The 27,278-nt window shown below is 43.4% G+C and overlaps 1 protein-coding gene across 1 annotated transcript in view; it reads right to left on the bottom strand.

Moving 5' to 3' along the window:
• LOC131478078 (zinc finger protein ZFP2-like) overlaps positions 1 to 26,711 on the bottom strand; it is a 52,889-nt gene extending 26,178 nt beyond the window's left edge. Inside the window, 3 exon segments of the mRNA XM_058655665.1 lie at positions 24,979 to 25,613; positions 25,615 to 26,169; positions 26,686 to 26,711. Of these exon segments, the coding sequence (XP_058511648.1) occupies positions 24,979 to 25,613; positions 25,615 to 26,169; positions 26,686 to 26,711 (1,216 nt within the window).
• Between the last annotated feature and the right edge of the window lie 567 nt (positions 26,712 to 27,278).

Here is a 27,278-nt window from a genome sequence, read left to right as displayed (position 1 = left end):
TTCATGGCTCATTGTTACTAAGAAACTGTGTTTGCCAGTAGGCCAAATGGCCTATGTGACCTTTAGCATCAATGGGCTCCAATTCTCATGAATGAAGGCCCACCTAAGTTTTGTTATCTCACAGGTGGCTCCAAGTAATTAAGTGGGTGGCTGGAGAAGAGCCAGGCATGGGCTGTGCAGCCAAGATAGGTAGGGAATATGTGGTATTGCACCTCACCTGGCATGCTATTGTGAACTGCCCCTATAAAAACCCTGTGAATGTGCTGTTAGGGGCTACGTTCCGGTAACGGGTGTTGGTCCCGGCCGGCTGGTTGGAAGGTTTGTCAGCTGGCTGCCTGTTCTCAACCAAGAACTCAAGTTTGGACATGCCAAGCTTAAATAAACCATCCTTGTACACTTGCATCGACTTCAGACTCCTGGTAATTTGTGGGGATCTCGAACTCTGGGCACAACATATTTCTCTCTCTCTCTCTCTCTCGCTATATATATATATATATATATATACACACTTATACATATATATGTACACACACACACGTGTGTGTGTGTGTGTGTATGTATTTCCTCCTGTTCAGAACTTAAGTGATAACTGGGTCACATTTGCAGGTGGGGATAGAACTTGCTCATGCTTAGGCTATTAAAACTGAACATTAAAGATGGATACGCACTGTATCTATATTTATGTTTGTCTTCACCCTGATAATTATCCTTTCACAGTTATAATTAGATTCCATAATTGGCTATTTTAAAGCTTTTGTATGTATCCCTGAAAGTGACAAACCCAAACTCTGGATTTTTTTTGTATTTCAGTCTAAGGGCCTGAATCATTAATTTGCTCATTGTTCTTCACCTGCAGAGTCCCAGGCATGGATGAGCCAAGGAGTGAAAATGTTATGGGGTGCTAGCGAGATCACAGCAGACATGTCTAAGTTTTCTTAAAGAATTTTTATTAACCATGCTTGGTGATAACAAAGCCCACTAGAATTTGCAAATCACAAGTCCATATTGCAATTCAATCAATCATAATCTGATAATCATAACCCAGGGCCTGGTACGATAGCATAATGGTTAAAATCCTCACCTTGCACATGTCAGAATCCCATATGGATGCCGGTTCTATTCCCAGCAGCCCCGCTTCCCATCCAGCTCCCTGCTTAAGGCCTGGGAAAGCAGTCAAGGATGGCCCAAAGACTTGGAACCCTGCACCCCTGTTGGAGACCAGGAAGAGCTCCTGTCCTGGCTTTGGATCAGCTCAGCTCCAGACGTTGCGGCCGCCTGGGGAGTGAACCATCAGATGGAAGATCTTCCTCTCTGTCTCTCCTCCTCTCTGTATATCTGCCTTTCCAATAACAAAAAAATCTTAAAAAAATTATAACCCAAGAGGAACAAATGGTCATTTCTCTCAAGTCTACCCATTAAGCTGAAGACCTATGTCCCAGCTCCCCCAACAATATAAGTTATCCTAAGAGAAAGGCAGTGAATAACCTGGACACACTTACAAAGCTGCAAACTTCACCTTTCCCTGGCTTCTCTGCCTACATTCTTCTCCTGCAAGGCCTTGCTTCCCCTGGAACTCCCAACAGCACACAAATCAGAAATAACATCATTGTCCCACATAAGCAGTAAACAGAGGGCGAGGAATACAGACACACAGGGGCACCATGCTCAGGGTATTACCTGACCTGGGGAGGGCCAGAGTAATGGAAATATACAACCATGCACTCAATCAAGAGACTGAGCCCCTCCTCACCATGAGCCTTTAAAGGGGCTTGTGATACTGCCCCCTCTCAGATGATAGGTGAGAGTCACAGGTGGACAGAAGCAAACACCTAGGTGATGTGTATGGGGGGGGGAGGTGGCTGAGAGTTTCCTAAGGATGGAATTAACATTCAATTGGTGTTAGGCCCCACTTTCAGGACAGAGGGTGGGGGACACAGACACATTCCATTTGCCAACTGTCAATGGGTGCTGGCTATCCCTGGCTGCACCCCCTAGCAAAAGCACAAGGAAGGTTGTCTATGGCCATGCCAACATGAATACACCTGATTTTGTCTGCTCATGCAGGATAAGCAGGGTCAGGTCTGGTTACTGCATGGTCAGGAGACAAGGAAGGTTCCTGGGGACTTTGTGTTGTGCAGTGAAGAGTATTCGTGCCCTGCGTTTATGAGGCTGGTGTTGACAGAACTAGGGGCTCTTTTACAGGCTATTGACTGAGTGCTAGCAATCTCCTCCTGTAGGTAGCAGTTCTGGTTAAGCCATATGGTGTGATCTGTGGTCTATCCAAGTCAGAGAAACAGTAATCTGGTTTATTATTATTGTTAAGTATTTTGCTATGGTTTGTGTCTTCAGAAAGAAACACAGCTTTCTTCTTACTTCATTGAGCTCCAGTCTTGCCAGCTGTGTTTATTGCCCTTGACTTCCCAGTTAGGAAAGGCAGTGTTGATGAGCTCTGAGAGTGGTTCCTGCAGGAAGAAAGATGAAGACAGACTGGGCTTTTTGGAAAGTGATCATGGGAGAGTTTTTCTTTTTTTTTAAGATTTATTTATTTTTTTATTGCAAAGTTGGATATATAGAGAATAGGAGAGACAGAGAGGAAGATCTTCCTTCTAATGATTCACTCCCTAAGTGACCGCAACGGCTGGTGCTGTGCCAATCCAAAGCCAGGTGCCAGGAACTCCCTCCAGGTCTCCCATGTGGATGCAGGGTCCAGAGTCTTGGGCCATCTTTGACTGCTTTCCCAGGCCACCAGCAGGAAGCTGGATGGGAAGTGGAGCTGCCAGGATCAGAAACAGCATCCATATGGGATGCTGGCACATTCAATGTGAGGACTTTAGCTACTAGACCATTGTTCTGGGACCGGGAGAGTGTTTCTTCCCCCTCTCCAAAGCACAGCTCTGAGATACACCACTGACTTTGGGGGGAAAGCCTATAGGGGACTCACCTTTTTGAAAGAAGCTTTCTTGCAGCCTGGGTACCTTGAAACACTGATCCTGGGGAGGGCCCACAGAGATCCCAGACTGGTGAATTTCCTAGTCCTTACTGGGCTGGTTACACTTTAACACTCTAAGTTTTTGTTTCTGCTTAATTTTTTGCTTGTTTCTTTTGCCTTCCTGAAAGTGTTAGTCATTTGTGCTACCTTCTGCCATGCTGGAACTTTTGATACAGTTTGTATTTTACTCCATGATCTTAGTGAGCCCTCCCTATTGAAATTCAAACCCAAGTGAATTGACAGGAACATATAGAAAAATGTTAATTTGGTGGCCATAGAAGGAAGATGACGAAGAAACCATTGCAACAAGACGAACACGCTGTGTTGCCTACCAGCTGCGTAAGTCTACCTGCGGCAGTTGGGCTACCCTGCCAAGGACAAGAGGAAATATAACTGGAGTGCCACGTCTAAAAGATGCAACACCATGGGGACCAGCCAGATGAGGCCCCTCAAAATCATGTAGCACAAGTTCAGACGTGGATTCTGTGAAGGTACAACACCTAAACCCAAGAGGGCAGCTGTGGCTGCATCCAGTTCACCTGGAGAGGAATTTCAATGATTAGGCAATAAATATTTTGGTTTTTTAAAAAAAGTCACACAGGTTGTCATTCAGGAGCTAGCCTCTGACTCCTTTCATCTTCTATCCAGATGACACATCTTGTTGCGGAGCAGAGGCCTTGGACAATGGTGGGTTGCTTTGCTGATGTCGGAGACAGGCTTTCTCAAGCCTGGTTTTGTTTTCCTAGGGTAATAAAAGTGAGTACTTCTGGTATAGACAGGCAAAATAGCTAACCCCAAAGAGCAAACTTGGGGGCTTAAAGAAAAATTGACTTGTTATGAAAGGTATCGGGTTGTGGAAATCTCTAAACATTGATTAAAAATAGGCCTGGAGAGTCGGAGTGATGTTCAACATCTCTTGAGGCAAGAGAATCCATTTCGTGGCCATTGGGGGACCATGAACAGAAGGAGGGATGAGGTGGCAGGGACCAGAAACAGCAACCAGGTACATACACAATCCTGTGATGGGGGAGGTGGATGGAAACACGTGTGTCTGTGCTTCCACTGACACATTTTTAGACTATCATAGTCAAAACGTGTGAGGAGCCAGACAGGATGGTAGGCAGCTATGGTTTTTCTGGTCTCTGGCTTATTATTATTTTTTTAATATACAATTATATTGTCTCTCTCATGTCTCAACTTCCCCAGAGCTCATTTCTCCCAAGGACATCCTCTTGCCTGAAAAGACACGGGGACAGAATTAACATATCAACTCATCACCTGCAAGTGGCCAATCTAATCTCATCTCTGGGCCACTGTCAAAAAGCTACTGCCTGAATGATCCGTTTAGCATTAGAAAGGGACTGAGGAAGCTAACTGATCCCTCATCTATGAGGCTTCTGTCTCAGAGCCAGGTGCTATGGAGAACAAATTCTATTCTTTGTATTTGGAGAACTTCCTTTGAAATGGGGTTTAAAACCTACAAGCTCCCTTTGCACACGGATCTTCCCTACCTTGGAGCCCCCTTCATCCACTAGGACAGCAGTCACTTTCCCTCTTATCTTCAAGTAAACCTTGCTTTAAAACAAGACTTTTTCTGGGCTCGGCAGTGTGGCCTAGTGGCTAAGGTCCTTTCCTTGACCCCATATGGCTGCTGGTTCTAATCCCGGCAGCTCCACTTCCTCTCTATCTCTCCTCCTCTCGGTATATCTGACTTTGTAATAAAAATAAAATAAATAAATAAAAAAAACAATAAGAAATGAGGTCACTGTTGTGTTTTTGCATCAAACATCCCACAACAAAAACTAGTATATAACTGTGGAGGGAGGTAGAACTAAGAAAAAGTATCTCTTGCTACCATGGTGTTTTAATAGTGTTAGATGATGACTGCTGACTGCCCTCCCGCTGGTGGAATAATATCAGCAAGTTGTAACAGAAGCTTCATTGGCAAATCCACACCTGACCCCCCTTCGTGCAGACTGGAAGAAAGATTGAGGCGCAAAGGGCAGCTGAGACACATGTCCAGGAGTTTAAACTCCTCCAGACACGTGGGCTGGTGACGGGCTGTCTATGCCCTAATTATATAAGGAATGTCTGTCCAGGTGTGCCATTGGCCAGCTGGAATCCCACCAGACAAGTGACATAACTGGCTCCTGTGGGTCCTCCTGTTCTGGGTTGAAGCCTGGGCGACATGTTGGGTCTGGAGCAGATCTAACCCCTTGCCTCTAGTGCCCTGAGTAGCCATCAAATAGGTTCTCTAATTTTTCTCTTATGGTTGATTTTTCTCTTATGGTTTTCTCTTATGGTTAATTGGTTTTAATAGATATCCCAAAAGCAACGGGTAAGGAACACGTTACCACATATAGACTATAATGGTAAATAAGTTGCTGGACAGCAGCAAAGAGAATAAATTTTTAAAAATTAAGATTTGTTTTTATTGGAAAGTCATTTTTACAGAGAGAAGGAGAGATAGAAAGATTTTCTGTCAGGTGATTCACTGTACAAGTGGCTGCTATGGCTAGTCTAGCAATCAGAAGCAGTAGCCAGGATCTTCTTCTGAGTCTCTCATGTGCATGCAGGGTCTCAAGGCTTTGGAACATCCCTCACTGCTTTCCCAGGCCACAAGCAGGCAGCTGGATGGGAAGTGCAGCACCCAGGACATGAAGCAAAGCTTGTATTGGATCCTGACACTTGGAGGTGGATGTAGTGAGGTAGTCAGTTGGTTCAAAGTCAAGAGCTTAGATGCCATTCCCCACCACCAACACCTGTGTGTTCACTCCTGCCCACCTCTGACACTCAGCTATCATTGAGAGCGGGCGATATTGCACTGTAAAGTAACCACTCCTCTCACAGGCCTCTATAAAGGCTCATGATAAGGATGGGCTCACTCTGTGGGTCAGGTGCTTTCTTGTTGCTCTGGCACCCCGAACCCTGGCTGCCCCAGGATAGGTTTCCCCTGAGCCTAGGCCTGTGTATCTGCATTCCTCACCCGCTGTTTACTGCTTAGGTGGGTTAATGAAGCTAGCAATGTTCAAATGCTTTCTATTTCTGGTTTGTGTGCTGTTAGGAGTTTCGGGTGTGGCAATGCCTAGCTGTAGAGGAATGTGGGCAGAGAAGCCAGGGAAAGAGGAATGTCTGCAGCTTTGTGTTTCCAGGTTATTCTTTGCATGTCTCTTAGGATAACGTATCTTGATGGAGAAGCTTAGGTCTTCAGCTTAATGGATGGACTTGAGGGAAATGACAATTTGTTCCTCTTGGGTTATGATTGATAGGAAGCGGGGCTGCTGGGACATGAACTGGCACCCATATGGGATCCCGGCGCATTCAAGCCAAGGACTTAGCTGCCAGGCCATAGTGCCAGGTTCTTGTAAATTAACTTTTAAAATTCTTTTTTTTTTTAAGATTTATTTATTTTATTACAAAGTCAGACATACAGAGAGGAGGAGAGACAGAGAGGAAGATCTTCCATCTGATGATTCACTCCCCAAGTGAGCCGCAACGGACAGTGCTCGCTGATCCGGAGCCCGGAACCTGGAACCTCTTCCGGGTCTCCCACACAGATGCAGGGTCCCAAAGCTTTGGGCCATCCTCGACTGCTTTCCCAGGCCACAAGCAGGGAGCTAGATGGGAAGTGGAGCTGCCGGGATTAGAACTGGTGCCCATATGGGATCTCGGCACATTCAAGGCGAGGACTTAAGCCGCTAGGCCACGCCGCCGGGCCCAACTTTTAAAATTCTTGTAACAAAAGTTAATCGCAATGGGGTAGATTTGCTTGTCTGTATGTTTTTAAAGGTATCTTGGTACCTATTGTCCACTGCCTGGCAGGGGCAGCATTGGAGTCATTGTGGGGAAATTGAAGAATTTACTTATCTTTAGGACATGCAGCAGGATGGAATGGGCTTAATGCCGTGGGGCTGCAAGACTGCCTTACTGAATTATCTGAACCTGGGGCTGAAGGATTTTCTTGGGCTCTTGCAATTTATGGAGTCTTAAGGGATTGGTAGATTAGGCCCTGTGACTGTCCCGGATCTCCTGAATTAAATAAATCCCTGATAGATTAGGGTAACTGAGAAATCTATTCTGTAGATTGTTAAAAGAATATTTTTAAAATCCTCAGTTAGGGCCCGGCAGCATGGCCTAGCCGCTAAATTCCTTGCCTTGAATGCACTGGGATCCCATATGGGTGCCGGTTCTAATCCCAGCAGCTCCACTTCCCATCCAGCTCCCTGCTGTGGCCTGGGAAAGCAATTGAGGACGGCCCAAAGCTTTGGGACCCTGCATCTGTGTGGGAGACCTGGAAGAGGTTCCTGGTTCCCAGCCTCGGATCAGCACAGGACCAGCCATTTCCACTCACTTGGGGAGTTAATCATCGGACGGAAGATCTTCTTCTCTGTCAATCCTCTCTGTATATCTGACTTTGTAATAAAAATAAATAAATCTATTTAAAAAAATCCTCAGTTAGATTCTAACTCTGTGAGAAAAATGTGATTTATAAATGACAGATTCTTACAGGCTGGACTACAACACCCATTGTTTCATGTGGAAGACAGGGTTGGAAACAGAACTGAGCCAGCAATTGCAACCACCAACATATGCATAAGCCGATTGGGGTGATGGACTGGGCCAGACTCTGTGCTGGCAAGCACACACAGGAATCAGGCCTGGGATCACCTCGGATGAAATTTCTTTGGGGATCCTTCCAACTGAACTGCTGATCTCAGAACCCCAACCAGTGCAGGTTCCATGGTCTGACCAAATGTCAAAGCTGAGCCTCCTCAGAGGCTCAGACAAAACAGTGGACAGCAAATCCAAGTGCACATGGAGGATATGGCAGCCTATTGGAACCTGCTGAAGACACCTGGTGCCTCAACAGAGGATGGAGGACAGAACAATCAATCAGCTATGCCAGCCATGTGTGCTAATGGAGACTCTAAAGTGGATTATGTCAGCCAGTGGATTCTGGAGAGATTTCATCACGCTTGGAATGGAAAGACTGGCAGAAATTCAGAACTGTTGGACTATCAAAACCACTTGAGCAGTGCCTTTGAAGCATGCATCACGTTGGGGACCCTGGGATTGGTGGGAGTCTCGGTGGGGCTTCTCCCTGTATCTCTCCCCTACTCCAGATCTAAAAAAAAAAAAAAAAGGAAAAAAATGAGATTCTTAACTGCTCTGTACATTAAGAAAAAAGCTATAGAGACTTACAGTAGAATCTAAAACCTCTTAAAGGTAGCCACATTGTCTTTTATCACAGACCAAAAGGGGATCCCATAGCAAAATAAGAGGTATGTACTCCTGGTCCCAGCGAGATCCTTTGAGGCTTTCAAACAGCTTTCACATCCCCGGACTTAAATGACCAAGTGACAAAATAACAAAGATACTGACCTTAAAAAAAAAATCCTGCCCCACTATGGCAGCTTTGAGGCCATTGAGGAGAACAGGTAGCTCTGGGTAACCAATGCAATGCAAGGGAAAGGAGATAGCTTCAGCTGTTGGTTTTAGCATGCTGAAGATAAAGTCTGTGATGGTGCACACCAAAGGAAGTAAGATGAAGAGCAAGAGAAACTGAACATCAACCTACTTTCTGCATAGTCACAGGCTGTGCTTGCTTGCATAACCCACACCTGCTTGGATCACACCTTGTCAGGTACTGGGTTTGGGAGGGGCGTTGGTTGCAGGCTCCTTCTCCTTGGGTGGAGGCAGCTCCACAGCCACCACTTGCTTCCCACTGAGCCTGGGTGAGCAGCAGATGTGTGCCCATGTGCACGCATTTTTAGCAGGGTACAAGTGTGTGCCAATATAAACTCTACGTGTAGAATAAGACATATTACCTGGGTTCTCTTTTGCAGCATTTTGAAAATTAACTGAATGCTCTTCAAATTACATTCTTCCTTATGAAATGTCAGCCTCTCAGCCCACCACACCCCCAATCAAGTGCGCTGGATTTCCTCACAAAGTCACCCTTTATGGCATTTTTAATGTAGTGGAGATGGGGGGTGGAGTGCATTTTCAAAGTGTTTCTCTTTCTGTAACTCTGACTTCCAAGATAAACAAGTTTTTAACAAGTGTTATAAAGAGAGTGAGACAGGGTGAAGCCCTGGTTAGTTTCCCCAAATAACCAAATGTCTGGACTCAACTGGTTTGAAGTAAGGAGCTAGGATCTTCTGGGTCTCTCATATGTTTGCAGAGTTCCCGAGAACTTGGACCACCTTTCACTGCTTTCTCAGGTAGTATCAGGGAAACTGATCAAAAGTGGAGCAGCCAGGGCTTGAAACAGCACCCAGAAGGATGGTGGCACTGCAGGTGGCAGATTTATCTTCTATGCCACAATGCTGGCCCAGAGATTACTGTTAAAACACAGACACAGACACAGACACACACACACACACACACACACACACACACACTCACACACACACCTTTTTTTCCAAGATAAACATTTGTCAAGGAGAATTCTCTTAGACAAAAAGGGGGGGATGTAAGGAGACTGATGAGCAGTTCAACTAGAGGACATTTATAGGAAAAGGAATATGGGTTAACTCCCTGTTGATTCATCTGGAGAAGCAATGGAAGATGGCCAGTGATCTGGAGATTTGGATGAAGCTCCTGGCCCCTTGCCTTCAGATTGGCTCTGTGGAGGCAGTTGGCCCTCAATGGGAGGGTGAAACTGTGGATGGAAATGTGTGTTGAGGGTGTGTCCCTCACTGTGTCTATAACTCTGCTTTTCAAAGCAATGAACTAAATCTTAAAAAAGGAAATGAGATCATTTAAAATTACTTCCTCATTTGTAGGATTTCCCCTTTCTCATCTGTGCATATTGATGACTTTGGTTAGACCTCATGTGGAACATGTTCTGACCGTAGTAGCTGTCTCTTAGAGTGGAAAGGTGCTTTATTGCTTCTAGGGAAACCAGCTGGATCTTTGCAACCCCACTTTTCTTCATCTGTTTCTCCTGGCTCTTCTTGCTCTGATATCTTTTGTGCTCTGCTTTCTTTCTCCTCTTCATCCTCATACTTTTATGTTCAGGTTTTATAAAGCGCTGTATAATCTGTGTTTTTCCTCTTATATAGTAAATAGATATTTAATGTCCGGATTTTTAAAAAATGATATTTGCATAGCTAATGAGGATGGGAAGGGTAGGGGCTTAGGGAAAAGTGGGTGTGATCAGTGTTTCCAAATTTTTTATTTCTTCCTTCTGTATCTGGGGGAACGGAACACATGAGGGGAGAAGCCATACCCAGCTTCCCAACCACTCCAGTACCCAGTGATGGGGAACAGCCTCCCAATATCAATCCAGGCTCCACGATAAAGTGTATACTCTGAGAGTTTTGCCCAAGTGGCTTGGCTAGTTTTGAAATGATGTCAGTCTCAATAATGCAAGGGTGAGAAACTCCTTGCAATGCCCAATGGATATTTGCTGTCATGGTATGCTGGAGTAGCTGTCCAATTTGTTCTGCCCTTCTTCCCTGATATGGTGCCAGATGTCCTGTGCTGGCCTCATGGGCTGACACATCACCTGGGTCAGGCATCCACTGCTCCATTTTTTTTTTTTTTTTTTGCACTGAGGCCCAGCTCTAACACATGAAATCCATGGTAAGACCATTGATCCTGGACATGAGACCCAAGACCCCCACATGTCCCCAACTGTGCCATCGCCAAACCCCTGTAAGTCTACACACCAGCTCTTCACATGTGTGCTCCTGGGTGGCCAGTGAGCTTACCCTGATGTCATTGGTATCCCAGGCTACCTGCCTAAGGCACTGTAGGGCCCCCAAGCTGGGGACTCATGGACCCAGTACCCACCACACAGCTGGATCTAAGACCCTGGGCCAGGTGACTTGACCCTGCCAGTTCCCCTTCTCCCAGGGCTCTCAAACCCAGCACCCATTGCACAGGCAGGCCCAAGGACCTGGGTCAGGTGACCCATTCCATTCCCCATCGAACCACATACCCCTGGACCTCACTGATGCACCAATCTTTAATGCTTTGTTTTCTTCTCAAAATTTCCCTCTTATAATTATTCTTCATTTTTCCTTCTATTTTACTTTTAAATTTTGCTTACAACCCCGAATTGCTTTCTTTTTAGTTTATGTTGTTTCCTGAAAGTCATTTGATTCCCAGTAAATAAAAAATACCTCTCTCTTGAGGCAGGCATCATAGAACAGTGGTTTAGGCTGTATGTTGGGTTCTCTGGAATGGAGTTCAACCTCTGCCTCCAATCCAGGCTCCTACTGATGATCCTCAGAAACAGAACATTGTGCTTCAAATCTTAGGGCTTGCATGGTTCAAATTCCTGACATCTGGCTGTGGGCTGTCCCACCCTTATGTGCTGTAGGATTTGATGTGTATAACAGGATGCCATCTCTTTTTTTTTTTTTTTTCCTTTCTTTGCTTCTACCATTTTGCCTTTTAAATACATGAAAACAAAAATAACAAACACTTCCTCTGTGGTGCTATGCAGACCATTCAGCTCTGAGTCAATCCCTGCTTGTGGATGGCTGCAGAGGTTTTTCATCACAACTCTGGTAGCAGTCACTTCTTTCACTGTCATGTTGATTGTTTCTTCCGCCCAAGTTCTTGATGTTAAGGTCTTTTTAGGATTTGTGAGATTTTTCTTGCAATGTTTATGTTTGAAGCACACACTAACTCTTTATTTCTTCATGTGCCACTTCTTTACTAAAATTACTTAAGGCAAATAAAACAAAACTTATAAAGAATGGAACTAATGAAACAGTAATGACTTTTTAAGAATTATACACAAAAGTTAAACTAGTACTTATATGATCATGAGTTAGATATTTCTTCGAAGTTATACATGTGAATCCTTGCATTTCAATCCTGATCCAGAGCAAAACAAAAGTGACAATCAAGAATCCACTCCAGGGCCCGGCGGAATGGCCTAGCAGCTAAAGTCCTCACCTTGAACGCACCAGGATCCCATATGGGCGCCAGTTCTAATCCCGGCAGCTCCACTTCCCATCCAGCTCCCTGCTTGTGGCCTGGGAAAGCAGTTGAGGATGGCCCAGTGCATTGGGACCCTGCACCTGTATATCCGGCTTTCCAATAATAATAAATCTTTAAAAAAAAAAAAGAATCCACTCCATTTGATTATTGAAGTACCAAGAAATATATAAAAAGAATTGATCATACCATAGTAGTTTATAGATGGGTTATAGTAAATCATAGTCCTCGACTGCTTTCAAAGGCCACAAGCAGGGAGCTGGATGGGAAGTGGAGCTGCCGGAATTAGAAACGGCGCCCATATGGGATCCCGGGGCGTTCAAGGTGAGGACTTTAGCCACTAAGCCACGCTGCTGGGCCCCTTAATGGATTCTTTTTTTTTTTTTTTTTTTACTTTTTCTTTATTAATTATTATGCAGTATGTGACAGTTTCATAGGCTCTGGGAATCCCCCCACCCCTCCCCACGCCCCTCCCCCCTGGTGGATTCCTCCACCTTGGTGCAGTATTACAGCTCAAATTCAATCAAAATTCTTTCTTTGCAAACATATACCAAACATAGAGTCAAGCTACTTGTTGTCCAGATGAGTTGAACAGTTTCTTGGGGAGACCATTTCTGGTCCGAAGTTAGAGCTGGCAGAATATCATCCCAGTCAATTAAGAGTCCTAATATAACATCAACAGCAATTTGCAATATTATGGAATTGACATGGTTTTGCGTAACCAGTATGTTAAAAAAAAAAACAAAAAACAAGTTCTTAACCACAACCTGTGATTTGCTCATTGACATTTCAATTTTAGTTTGTATACAGGACTGGCTACTATACACCTTAAAATGGCTATAAGGTACCATTCAGCTGTCTCGTGTCGATTTCATTTTAGTATTTAACCATTTGTTGTGTTGAAGTATAATTTTGCTGATCTTGGCAGATTTTAGGATAATCTAGACTGGCTTGTAACTCTAACAAGATATTTGTTGACATTTAAGGTGCAGAACATTTTTTTGGGGGGTGGGGGGTTGTGCAGGGAAATCCCCAACACCATGGTGAGGAGTGACTAATCTTTGTGTCCCACCCAGTGAGACATGAGCCAATCCACGCCAGCTCTTTCCTGTCAAATTTAAAGCTCTACTCTCTGTTGTTTGTCTATTTATTTTAGGTTTTTTTAGTTTGTATGATTGATTGCTTGCTGTGAGGGGTTTTCGAAGCAATCCCGATGGTCATTGCGAGGGAGGGTGGGGGTCCAGAGGTGGAGCCAGGCTTGGACCAGAGAAGGCTCTCCTCCCTGGTCCCGAAGGACGTTTATTGTTCTTCTGTTTCTGCGGACCGCTCAGGGCTTCTGGTTGTCTTTCTGATGACGTTGGTTTCTGCACGGTAATGTTTGGACTTCTTCCATCCCCAGTGGAAGCTCCGGTTGTGGGTGGGTGACCTCAGAGTACTCGGCCTCCGAGGGCATCCAATTCCCTGTGGCCTCCTTGGCAGTTGGGATATAGTCCTTGTTGCTCATATTAATAGTTTGTGGTGAAGGTCTGGGAGTCTTCATGGTAGGGATCCAGGCTTTCGCCTTGCCACCTGCTCCACCCTGGAGTGCCCCCCTGCTCCACGCACATGACCTCCTCTTAAGAAGTTGTCAGGATCACACCTGATTCCCCCCTCATGCATTGGTATAGTAGTTTTACTGTTATTTAGTGCCACTTTGAGTCTGTTGTCTATGAATTACCAGATTTGATCTTGATAGGCTATATTGTACTTTTTCCTCACTCTTTTTATGGTCCTGAAAGATTTCCCTGCACTCCCCCCGCATTACGGATTAACATAGCCTATTGAGGGTAGAGTAGGTTTTACAGTTTTTTGATGTAGATCTTAAGTATTCTGACATTAATTGTTGGTTTACAGATTATATCACATTATCTTATTGTATTGGATACAGGTTGTTAGAGATTGCAATAATATTACAATATACAGGTACTATTTTTCAGGTTGTCATCTTTTCATCTCAAATTAAGGCAAACATGTGGTATTTAACCTTTTGGGATTGGTTCATTTCTCTTAGCATGATGGATTCCAGTCGGGCCCATTTGACCACAAAGAACTGCATTTCATTTTTTTTAATAGCTGAGTAGTATTCCATAGAGTAGATTGAACCATAGCTTTCTCATCCAGTCTTCTATTGATGGGCATTTTGGCTGTTTCCAGGTTTTTGCGATTGTAGATTGTGCTGCTATGAACATAGGCATGCATGTTGGTTTCTTGTGTAGGAGATGTTTTGGATATATCCCTAGGAGTGCTATTGCTGGATCATATGGTATGTTGATTTTCAGTTGTTTGAGTATTTCCCAAACTGATTCCCATACAGGCTGTACCAGTCTGCAGTCCCACCAGCAGTGGAGAAGCGTTCCCTTTTCCCCGCAACCTCGCCAGCAAGTGTTGGTGGTATTATGTATGTGTGCCATCCTTACTGGTGTTAGGTGGTACCTCAAGGTTGTCTTCATTTGGATTTCCCTTATTGCCAGGGAACTTGAGCATTTTTTCATATGCTTGTTTGCCGTTTAGGTTTGTTCCTCTGTGAAATGTCTGCCCATTTCCCGTGCCCATTTCTTGAGTGGCTTGTTTGTTTTGACATTTTTGTTGTTTTGTTGTTTTTTGTATATTCTGGAAATTAGTCCTCTATCACCTATGTCGTTGCCGAAGATCTTCTCCCATTCTGTGGGTTGGGGTTGCCTTTTTACTTTGTTGATTGTTTCTCTAGCTGTACAGAAGCTTCTTAGTTTGATGAGGTCCCAATTGTTTATTTTGGTCTCGATTTCTACTGCATTTGGAGTCTTTTTTAGGAAGTGAGGGCCTACCCCTAAGTGTTGCAGTGTGTTTCCAACATTTTCTTCCCAAAGTTTGAAGGTTTCTGGATGTAGATTTAGGTCTTTTATCCATTTAGATTTGATCTTGGTGTATGGCGAGAGATGTGGGTCTATCTTTTTGTTTCTGCAGGCTATCAACCAGTTGTCCCAACAGCATTTATTGAACAGACCTTCCCATTTGCTTGGATTGTTGTCTGTCTTTTTGTCAAAGATTAATTGACTGTATCTGTGTGGGTTCCTGTCTGGTGTTTCTATTCTGCTCCATTGATCTTTCTCTCTATCTTTGTGCCAGTACCAAGTTGTTTTGATAACCACTGCCCTATAGTATGTCCAGAGGTCTGGAACAGTGATTCCCCCTGCTAACTTCCTGTTCTTCAGGATGGATCTGGCTATTCGTGGTTTTTTTGTGATTCCAGATGAACCTTTGGATCATTGTTTCCAGTTCCATGAAGAATGTTTTGGGCAATTTGATTGGGATTGCGTTGAATGTATATATTGCTTTTGGGAGTATAGACATTTTAATGATATTGATTTTACCTATCCAGGAGTATGGGATGTTACTCCATCTTTTGAGGTCTTCTTCAATTTCTTTTTTAAGTGGTTTGTAGTTTTCCTCAAATAGGTCTCCTACATTTTTGGTTAGGTTAATTCCCAGATACTTCATTCTTTCTCTGTTATTTTGAATGGTATTTTGCTGGTTAGATCTTTTTCCATCTTGGGGCTGTTTGCATACACTATGGCTGTTGATGTTTGTTCATTAATTTTGTACCCTGCCACTCTACCGAACTCTCGTATAAGTTCTAGTAGTCTCTGTGTTGAGCCTTTTGGCTCTTCCATATAAAGAATCATGTCATCTGCATATAGTGAAAGCTTGACTTCTTCATTTCCCATTTGGATTCCTCTGATTTCTTTTTCTTGTCTTATGGCCTCAGCAAGTACCTCTAGGACTATGTTGAATAGCAGTGGTGAAAGTGGACATCCCTGTCTTGTTCCAGATTTCAGTGGGAAGGGTTTCAGTTTTTCTCCATTCAGTATGATGCTGGCATTGGCTTTTTCATATATTGCTTTGATTATGTTGTGGATTTTTCCATCTATGCCTACCTTGGTTAGGGTTTTTAGCAGGAAGTGATGTTGGATTTTGTCAAAAGCTTTTTCTGCATCTATTGATATTATCATGTGATTCTTGTTTTTCAGTTTTTGGATGTGGTGTATCACATTTATGGATTTCCTTATGTTGAACCACCCCTGCATTCCAGGGATGAATCCTACTTGATCTGGATGAATGATCTGTCGGATGATTTTTTGAATTCTATTGGCTAGGATTTTGTTGAGTATCTTAGCATCATTGTTCATCAGAGAGATAGGTTTGTAGTTTTCTTTCTCTGTAGGATCTCTGTCTGGTTTTGGGATTAAGGTAATGTTGGCTTCATAGAATGAGTTTGGAAGGGTCACTTCCTTTTCTATTGTATTGAAGAGTTTGTAGAGGATTGGGGTTAGTTCTGTTCGGAATGTTTTGTAGAATTCTGCAGTGAAACCGTCTGGGCCTGGGCTTTTCTTTGTTGGGAGGTCTTTAATCACTGATTCAATCTCTGCTTCAGTTATGGGCTTGTTCAGGTCGTTTGTTGCCTCTGAGCTAAGTTTTGGCAGGTTGTATAAGTCTAAGAACTTTTCCATTTCTTGGTGGTCTTCTGATTTGTTGGAGTACAGAGCTTTGTAGTTATTTCTGATTATGTTCTTAATGGATGCAGTGTCTGTTGTTATGTTGCCTTTTTCATCTTTGATGCTGTTAATTCTTGCTTTCTCTTGTTTTTTCTTTGCCAGTAGGGCCATTGGGGTATATATTTTGTTTATCTTTTCAAAAAAACAACTTTTTGATTCATTGATTTTGTTTATAGTTTTTTTTTGTTTCTATCTGATTAATTTCCTCCCTTGTTTTGATGATTTCTTGCTTCCTGTTGTATGTGGGGCTCTTCTGCTGCTGTTTTTCCAATTCCTGGAAGTGTGTGCTTAGTTCCTGTATTTGACGCCTCTCTTGGGCCTTGACATGGGCTCCAATTGTGATGAATTTACCCCGCAGCATTGCTTTGGCTGTGTCCCATAAAATTTGGAATGCTGTGTCAGAGTTTTCATTGGTTTCCATAAATTTTTTGTTCTCATCTTTAATTTCTTCTCTGATCCATTGTTCGTTTAATAGCATATTGTTTAGCCTCCAAGAGTTTCTGTATTTCCTGGGGCATTTTGAATTGCTGATTTCCAATTTCATTCCATGGTGGTCTGAGAGGGTACATGGTATGATTCCTATCTTTTTGAAGTTATTTAGGTTTGTTTTGTGTCTTATCATGTGGTCAATCCTGGAGAAGGTGCCATGCACTGCTGAAAAAAATGTATAATCGGTGGCCTTGGGGTAAAAAGTTCTATAAATGTCTACCAAGTCCAGTTGTTCTATTGTTTGTACGAGTTCTGTTGTTTCTTTGTTGAGTTTTTGTTTTGTTGATCTGTCTGTTGTTGTTAGCGGGGTGTTAAGGTCTCCCACTATTATTGTGTGCATATCAATGTCTCCTCTTAAGTCTGTAAGTAATTGCTTCACGTAGCTAGGCGCGTTGGAATTTGGTGCATATATATTCACAATGGTGATTACTTCCTGACGTATCAGTCCCCTCACCAATAAATAGCGACCTTCCCTGTCTTTTTTGATGTCTGTCAGCTTGAAGTCTATATCATCTGAAATTAGAATAGCTACCCCAGCCTTTTTTTCTCGTCCATTGGCATGAAATATCTTTTTCCATTCCTTTACTTTCAGTTTCTTAGAGGCTTTTCTGGTTAGATGTGTCTCTTGTAGGCAACAGATTGATGGGTTCTGTTTCAGGATCCAGTCTGTTAATCTGTGTCTTTTGATTGGTGAATTTAGGCCATTTGTGTTTAGAGATAATATTGAAAGAAATTGATTTTGAGCTGCCATGAGTGTGTGTAAGTGTGCAAGTGTGCATTTGCGACTATTAGAATCTCTGCCTGGTTGACTGTCCTCTTATGGATATTAGTGGGGAGGTCTTCCCATTTGCCATCTTTGATTTTGGTTTTCATTTTTTTCTCTCTGGGTTTAGCACCTTCCTGAGGAGGTTGTCTAGGGCCGGTTTCGTGCTAGTATATTCTTCTAGTTTCTCTTTGCTGTTGAAATATTTAATTTCATTCTCAAATATAAATGAGAGTTTTGCCGGGTACATTATTCTCGGTTGGCAGTTGTTTTGTTTCAGGATTTGAAAGGTTTTACCCCACTCTCTTCTTGCCTGGAGTGTTTTTTCTGAGAGATCTGCTGTGATTCTGATTTGCCTTCCTCTGAAAGTAATCTTGTCCTTTTTTCTTATTTGTCTTAGAATTGTTTCTTTGTATTCGCTTGAAGGCAGTTTGAGGACCACATGTCTGGGTGAGGATCGCTTTGGGTCGACTATTGGGGGATTCTCTGACCTTCCTGGATTTGTGCTGGATTTATATTTCCAGTGTTCTGGAAGTTCTCCTGTATTATTTCATTGAAGACCCGTTGCAAGCCTATCTCCTTTTCCACTCCCTCTGGAAGGCCTATTATTCTAATATTTGATTTTTTGAGGTTGTCTTTCATTTCCTGTATGGACCTATTGGCTTTCTCCAGATTTGTCTCCAACTGTTTGATGAACTGCTGCCTTTCATTCTGAATGTCTTCCAATTCTGATAGTCTGTCCTCTGCTGTGTTCATTCTGTTGGTTAGGCTTTCAATTTTGTGTTCTATATCGAGGATTCCCTTTTTGACTTGATTTATTTCTGCAATGATATGGTTTTCGAATACCTTGGACTCTTTCCAGCGCTTCTCGCTGTCTCTGATGAATCTCATCACTAGTTTCTGAAATTCCTTCTCTGGTAATTCCTCTATGTCATCATCTTGCATGTCATGTATTAAGATTAGTTTTTGGTTGTTTTGGGGAGAAATGCTTGATCTTTCTTCTGAGTCATTACCTTTTCTGATACTTCTCCTCATTGTGTTGTTGTTTCTTGCCATTTTGGGATTTTAGCCTCTGACTTGCTTGTCTGGAGCCATTGCCCCGGTGCTGTAGCTTATAGGAAGTGTGACCCAGCTACTGCTGTATGGAGTGTTGGCCTAAGTATAGCTAAGCACAGCAGGGGGTTCCAGCTGCTTGTTGTTCCGAGTTTGCAGACCACAGCCCCAAGCTGGGTCAGGAGACTCTATGTCCCAGCCCTAGTGCCAGGCCTTCCCCGTGCAGCTCCCACTCAAAGTCGTTGCCTCACTGGAAGCCACACTGCTCCACACCTCCGTCTGAGTTCGTTGACTCTGCTGAGCTGTGTTTTGCCTCTTGGGCTCAGAGCCTCTGGGCCACCTCAGGATACAGGTCTACAGAGTCGGTCCCGCCTCTTGTGCTTGGGGCGAGAGCCGCGTGTAGCTGGGGCCTCTGCGCCACCTCAGGCCACAGGTCCACAGTCTCTTCTTGCCTCTTGGGCTCGAGGCGGGGGCTGGGGCCGTGGCCGCGTGTAGTAGGGGCTTCTGCGCCAACTCAGGTCACAGGTCTAGAGAGCCGGTCCCACCTCTTGGGCTGGGGGGGGGAGCCATGTGTAGCTGGAGCCCCTGCGCCACCTCAGGACACAAGTCTACAGAGCCCTGTCCCACCTCTTGGGCTCAGGGTGGAGCTGCGTGTAGTAGGGACCTCTGCACCACCTCAGGCCACAGGTCTAGAGAGCTGGTCCCACCTCTTGGGATCGGGGCAGGAGTCACGTGTAGCTGGGGTCTCTGTGCCACCTCAGGCCACAGGTCTGCTGGGAGAACTTGCCCAGTGGTCCTGCAGAACCGGTTTTGCTTTGGGGTCTCCTGCTGAGCTGAGCACAGCAGGGGATCTATTCAAGTTCACAGTCCTGCCCTGCCCCCTTTACAAGGCTTCCCTTTCTCTTTTTTTTTTTTTTTTTTTTGCACTTTCTCAGAGGTGTTCTGCCATTGGGAGCAGAGCCATGGGAGTCATGCAGTTGTGCTCCCACCAGCTTGCACCTCTGTCCAGGGAGGCTATGCCGAGTGTTGCCCCGCTCCTAATGCTCAGGCTGAGCTCAGCAGCAGTTTCCACTGGAGACTTTTGCAGTTAGTCAACCTTTCGGAGCCGGGTTGGGGATTACTGTAACCCGAACCCAGAGCTCAGCTCCCGTCTCCTCTGCACTCTCTCAAAGTTGCTGACCTGCTGGGAGGCAAGTTTCTGGGCAACCCCCCCTGCTTATCTTCGTGGGATGATGCCCCCTTTGTTCAATCCAGCAGCCTCCTTTAGGGTCTCCTGCACTCCAGTGGTCTGTGCCCCTGTGGGTGTGGACGCCTGTCCTTCCAACCGCCTTTGTCCTCCCAGGAACGGCTGAGATTCCGCTGCCTTCCCCCTGGCTGGGATCGCGACTCACCAAAATTCTCACGGCGTGCTGTCCCCTCTTTTTTCCTTTTTATGGTTGTCTCTCCACGCTGTGTAGATCTTCTTACTTCAGCGAACTCCAGTGACCTTCCTACACCTATCCCCTCATTTCTGTGTCTCCTGGTTTGTTTCTCTGCTGGATCAGTTTTCCTCTGTCCCCACACTGCCCTACACCAGCTCTCTATGGTCGGCCATCTTCCTCCGAATCCCCTTAATTGATTCTTGATGCAGCAGCAAGCGTGACAACTTAGACAAAGGAGGACTCCTTTGTGTAAATGACATGAATACACAATTACACAGGTCTTATTTTCCCCCTGGAATAGTTTATGATGAACTAAATACTTGAATGGTGCAGAAATATAAACTTACCATTGCAGAATCAAGGAGTTGTTAGACCTGTTTATCTTCATGGGTAAACTCCTCAGCAATAACTTTTTGTTGTAGTTGTTCTCCCTTGAACTCTATTTCTGAAACACTCCCTTGACCATAGCTGATGTTCAGTAAGGAGCTCCTGAATAAATTAAGCTTCTTTCAAATAATCTCTGCGTTTTTGCTTTAATCACTAACTGCCTTATTTTCCACGGAGATTGACCATTCAAAGATATATCTACTACTTTTGTTCAAATTACTTCCTGGTTATTACTCTACTTTTCTGTTTGAATTGACAGATCATACCCAGAGACCTTTATTTAGCTGCTTACAAGCAAGCTAGATTCCTAAGGTTAGCATAGTAACAACATTTTTTACACTTTATTAATTTGTAAAAATAATCTCAGTTGATTAGGGCACAAAGGGTCAAGGGCTACAGGAAAGTGGGTAATACCATTGTTTCCACACTAATATCATTTCCCCCCTGTATCTGGACCCAGGGGAGAAACAAAAGAAAAGGCCCCGCCCAGTCTTCCACTCATCCCAGGTCCCCGACATGAGGCGCAGTCCAAGGGTCCTGCTCAAGCAGTTTTGATAGTTCAACGTGTCTGAATTGCTGCCAGTCTCGCCATTCCAGGTGCAATGAAACCTATTCAGAATCCACTGGCTGACATAGTCTCTTCATGGTTGGGGTTCAGAGATCAGCAGTTCAGTTGGAGGGATCTCCAAAGAAACTTCATCTGAGATGATTCCAAAGCTGATTCTTGTGGGAGTTTGCCAGTACAGGGTCTATTCTACTGGGGATTATGCTATTCTACTGGGGAAACAACTGAAGATGCCCCAAATGCCTGGAACTATATCACCATGAAGGAGACCCTGGAGAAAATCCTAGCTCCTGGCTTTAGGCTGGCTCAGCCACAGCCATTGCACCTATTTTAGAAGCAAATCTGTAAAAAGATCTTCTCTTTCAGTAATTTATTTGTTTTCCCAATAAAATTAAATATATATATATATATATATATTAGAATATACGTACATACATTTTTAAAAAGATTTATATATTTTTATTGGAAAGGCAGATGTACCGAGAGGAGGAGAGACAGAGAGGAAGATCTTCTATCCAAAGAGTCACTCCGCAAGTGGCTGCAATGGCCAGTGCTGCATTGATCCGAAGCCAGGAGCAAGGAAGTTTTTCTGGGTCTCCCACGCGGGTGCAGGGTCCCAAGGCTTTGGGCTGTCCTCGACTGTTTTCCCAGGCCACAAGCAGGGAGCTGGATGGGAAGTGGAGCTGCTGGGTTAAAACAGATGCCCATATGGGATCCCGGGGCTTTCAAGGCTAGGACTTTAACTGCTATGTTATAGTGCTGGGCCCTACATACATATTTTTAAAGAGACGAAATGTGAAGATATGTGAAAATGATAGTCATGCATGGTAAATGAATTGAGTGACATTTTAATGTTTAACCAACTCAGCATGGATTCAGCCAGACTTTCTACTTTTTAAAATATTTTAGTATGGACCCAGCGTGGTAGCCTAGTGATTAACATCCTCACCTTGAATGCACTGGGATCTCATTTGGGTATTGCTTCTAATCCTGACAGCCCCAATTTCCATCTAGCTGCCTGGGAAAGCAGTCGAGGACAGTCTAAGGCCTTGGGATGCTGCACCAACATGGGAGAGCCAGAAGAGGCCCCAGGCTTCTGGCTTTGAATCACTGCAGCTCTAATCATTGTGGTTACCTGGGAGGTGAATCATCAGACATTCTTCCTCTCTATCTCTCCCTCACTATATATATATCTGCTTTTCAATTTAAAAAAAATCACTAACTTGTACACATCAGTGAGTGAGTTTTGAAAAAAGATTTTATCTTTATTGGAAAGTCAGATTTACATAGAAAGCTTCCTTCGATCTCCCACGTGGGTTCAGGGTCCTAAGGCTTTCCGTCATCCTTCACTGCATTCCCAGGCCACAAGCAGGAAGCTGGATGTTAAGTGGAGTCGTTGGTAGGTGAACCAGTGTCCATATGGGATCCTGGCATGTGCAAGGGTAAATTAAGCCACTGGAGCATTCCACTGGCCCTGAACTGTGTTTTTTTTTTTTTTTCTTTTCATAGTGAGCGACCAAATTCAGAACCCAAATCTCACCTTCATCCGTATACCATTCTTCTCCAAGCATCAACATTTTCCAGTAGAATCTGTATTTTAGGTTTTGAAAACCAATGCTTTGAGAAACACTGCCTCCAGGGACCACCCCCACAATCATCAAGGGAAAAGTCATGTAACTGTCCCTGATGACAGAGGCCTTTCAACAATGACAGCTGTCCACTGTCTTCCAGCGAAGATTCAGGAGAACAGTGGCACTACGGGAATTGCCAATGTAGAGGAACCAGGGTGGAGGTGATAGGGCTGAGAACAGCACACAATAATGGGTTATCAACTTTCTGTGGCACAGAGACCTGATAACCATCAGGAGCATTCACAGACATATTACAAGCATGTCTCTTCCCTCTCTAAGAGTATCTGGTTAATGCTTATTCTGTTATCAGTAGTCTCTAATTCTTTATAACTCACACTTTTACATATCCCATCTGCAAGAAAAAAAATCCAAGTTTCAGTAAAATTGGTCATGAGTTCTTACTAAAATCACTGCAAATATCCATTTACCAATTCCCCTTTGAATTTTTCTATGACACATTCTCAGGAAAAAGAAAACCCACAGGAACTTCTGCATAATATTTCCATTTAGGTGACAAGGAAAAAATGAGTCTTTTAAAATATTTTGGTATAAAAATTTTGTGCATTTATTATATTACTTTTAATGTTTGATGACATTTACATTTCGACCAGGGTTGGAAGGTTATAAAACTGTGGAAGTGTGAGTGAGACCACTGTTTTCAATTTTCATTGTAAGAATGTTGAGGCTTAATGAGAATACTGGTGGAAGGCAGTGAGATGTACAAAAACATCATTCTGAAATTTAAGTAAAGTATTGACTACATGCTACAAGTACATTCTGTAAAAAAAAAAAGTTGCCTCTCTTGCACTTGATGCTCAGAAATTTGGGCTTGCTAGGGCCTTGTATGTAAAAATTAAGTAGTGAAAGTGGTCGAGGCTGTCACAGATGAGAAATATGCCAATGTGCTTCACACCAAACACTTGGCTTACATCAACATTAGACATAATGCGTACTTTTTCAAAATAATAAAAAATTTGATAGCAGCAGTATAATGAGAGACAGAGTATTTTCAAGCAGCTGAGCTTATGTGAACTCTGAATCCAGGAACTAGAAGTAGACCAGAAAGGATATGAACCAGTCATGCCCATCTGGGATGCCATGACACCAGATAGAATCTTACCCTATATGCCACAACACTAGCTCATTCTTAGGGTTAAAAGATTTCATGTCATGGCCATATCTGGAGGAATGGCTCAATCAGTTGCAAAGCACTTGCTGTGGTAATACGTGACACATGAAATCAGTGTGAAGCTGAGCAGTAGTTCTGGCAGCTGATAAACTCTGGTGGTCATTATATCCCAAGAATCTGATACCAGACAATTCTTATGTCTCTGGGATATACCTCCTAGAGTATAGGAGGAGACAAAGTGGCCAAAACTGATTCACATTTTGCCAGACATCACAAGAAAATCTCCACTCTGGACAAAAGATACATCTTTCAAAGCTGGGTATTCAGCATTATAATTGCCACATGCCTCAACTAATAGTTGTGATTCCAATATTAGTCTAACAAAATGTGGGAGGATAAAGAGACTATAAGAAAGTTATATTAGGTAACTGCAAATTAAAAAGATGGTATTTAGAATAAGTGTTATACAGTGATTATTCATTAACAAAATTAAAATAGGAACACAGAACTTATTCACATTTTTTTCACTCATAACAAAGGGAGAACAAGTACAGACTGCATTTGAAATATCTTAGCACCATGAAGCCTGTATTTTGAAATACAATCATACTCCTCATAATTTTGCTGATGTGTAAATGAGAGCTGTCCGCCAGCAAAAGGTTATTCAACATTGCTCATACTAAAAATGTTCCTCTATTGTGAGCTTTATGATGGGTGATTAGGTGTGACTTATGTCTAAAAAGAGGTAAGTGCTGGTAAATGGTTTTTCCATACTCACCACATCTGTTTTCATGTGTGAATTCTCTGGTGTCTAATCAGAGATGACTGCGTATAAAAGGCTTTTCCACATTCATTGCACATATAAGGTTTTTCCCCTGTGTGGATTTTCTGATGTCTAATAAGACATGACTTCTGGCGAAACACTTTTCTACACTCACTACATTCATAAGGTTTTTCCCCTGTGTGGATTCTCTAATGCGTGATTAGGTATGATTTCCTGTAAAAAGCTTTCCCACACTCACTACATTCATAAGGTTTTTCCCATGTGTGGACTCTGATGTTTAGTGAGAGATGACTGCTGGGAAAAGGCTTTTCCCCGGTGTGGATTCTCTGATGTGTAATGAGAGCTGATGGCCTGAAAAATGCTCTTCCACATTCGTTACATTCATAAGGTTTTTCCTCTGTGTGGATTTTCTGATGTTTAATTAGGTATGACTTCTGAGAAAAAGCTTTCCCACACTTAGGGCACTGATAAGGTTTTTCCCCTTGGTGGATTTTCTGATATATTATGAGAGCTGACTTCTGACAAAAGGCTTTCCCACACACACTACATTGATAAGATTTTTCCCTTGTGTGGATTCTCTGATGTGCAATGAGAGATGACTTGTGGCAAAAGGCTTTCTCACACTTGATACATTCATAAGGTTTTTCCCCTGTGTGGATTCTCTGATGAGGGATTAGATGTGATTTCCAGCAAAAAGCTTTCGCACACTGACTACATTCATAAGGTTTCTCACCGGTGTGTATTCTTTGATGTATAATTAGGTATGATTTCCAGCGAAAAGCTTTCCCACACTGGCTACATTGATAAAGATTATGCTCTGTGTGGACTCTCTGATGTCTAGTGAGAGATGACTGCTCATAAAAGGTTTTTCCAGTCACTACATTTATAAGGCTTTTCCCCTGTGTGAATTCTTTGATGTGTTATTAGGTGTGATTTGTGGCAAAAAGCTTTCTTACACTGACTACATTCATAAAGGATTTCACCTGCGTGGATTCTCTCGTGTCTAATGAGAGATGACGGCCTGAAAAAGGCTTTTGGACACGCAATACATTTATAAGGCTTGTCCCCTGTGTGGATTTTCTGATGTTTAATTAGGTATGACTTCTGAGAAAAAGCTTTCCCACACTTTGGACACTGATAAGGTTTTTCCCCGGTGTGGATTCTCCAATGTGTAATGACAGTTGGCGGTCTGGAAAAGGCTTTTTCACATTCACTACCTTGATAAGGTTTTTCCCCTGTGTGGATTCTCTGATGTGTAATGAGAGATGATTTGTGACAAAAGGCTTTTCCACACTTGCTACCTTCATAAGGCTTTTCCCCAGTGTAAATTTTGTGATGTTTGATCAGGTATGACTTCTGATGAAAAGTTTTCTGACTGCTGGGTACATTAGAAGCAGGCTTTTTCCCAAATGGTGTTGCATCAGGATTCCTAGGAAGAAAACATATTTTTAAATAAATGATGGTGTCTTTCATTCTCTCCTTTCAAGAAGCACCCCAATTCCAATCTCTCTTCTGTGGGGTGCTTTGTTCCTCTGCTATTTTTAGTACACTTGGTCACTTTGGGAGTAAATGTCCTGTCTGTAATTGAATCCCAGTTTCTGTTTCCATGCTAAGCTGTAGAAGGAATCACTGAGCTTTGATGGTAACATTTTCCCTGGTGCCCAACATGGGGCATGAAAAAGACTTCTAATTCTTAGACCAGATTCATGTGGCTTGACTCAGCAAAGACTTTAAAAGGTTCATATGCCTTTCCTCAAATAGGACTGAACCTGTGGAAATGAACCTTGGCCTCCCACAGTTCTACATTATCATGAGCCCCACTACCCACCCCAACCCTGGCCACTGCCTAGCTCCAGCTGAACCTCCACATGGACTATATTCTTAGTCGTGTGGAGACAGGAAGCACGGTTGTCTAGGACTGAAGAGGCTCTAATCCCCAACTAACTCTTTGCCTATCACCTGAATTTTCATTTTGGGAGCAAGACTCTGGGTGTGTGTATTTCTTTCATTTTTTTTTAAAGATTTATTTTATTTTTATTACAAAGTCAGATATACTGAGAGGAGGAGAGATAGAGAGGAAGTGGAGCTGCCGGGATTAGAACCAGCGGCCATATGGGATCAATGTCAGGACCTTAGCCACTAGGCCACGCTGCCCAGCCCAAGGGTGTGTGTATTTCAAAGAAACCTTTGGAACCTGAGGACTGAGAGTCCCTGGCATAGGCCACTGTTCTACATGACTTGAAACTTCCTAGGCAGATTCTGAATGCCAACATCCTGTCATGGTAACCATGTGCCAAATTCCTTTTTCATACTCCAGTTAGTTTATCCTCTTTGGAAGAGGGCTGAGACTCATGGCACCCACAAGTATTCTGCCCAAATTTGATCTTGACTCATGTGGACCTTTGCACAATGCACTCTACACTTCCCAGATGAATGGAGCAAAGACCAGTTCCTTCATTCTGTCTCCTATCTCAATTCTACCAACCACGTGGCTTGCACCTCTGAAATCTAAACACCCATAGAATAGAAGGTGAACAT

This window comes from Ochotona princeps, chromosome 27, assembly GCF_030435755.1.
Source record: "Ochotona princeps isolate mOchPri1 chromosome 27, mOchPri1.hap1, whole genome shotgun sequence".
NCBI classification, from domain to species: domain Eukaryota; kingdom Metazoa; phylum Chordata; class Mammalia; order Lagomorpha; family Ochotonidae; genus Ochotona; species Ochotona princeps.
The sequence above is the reverse complement of the archived record's forward strand: the minus strand, read 5'-3'. Positions and strand labels throughout refer to the sequence as shown.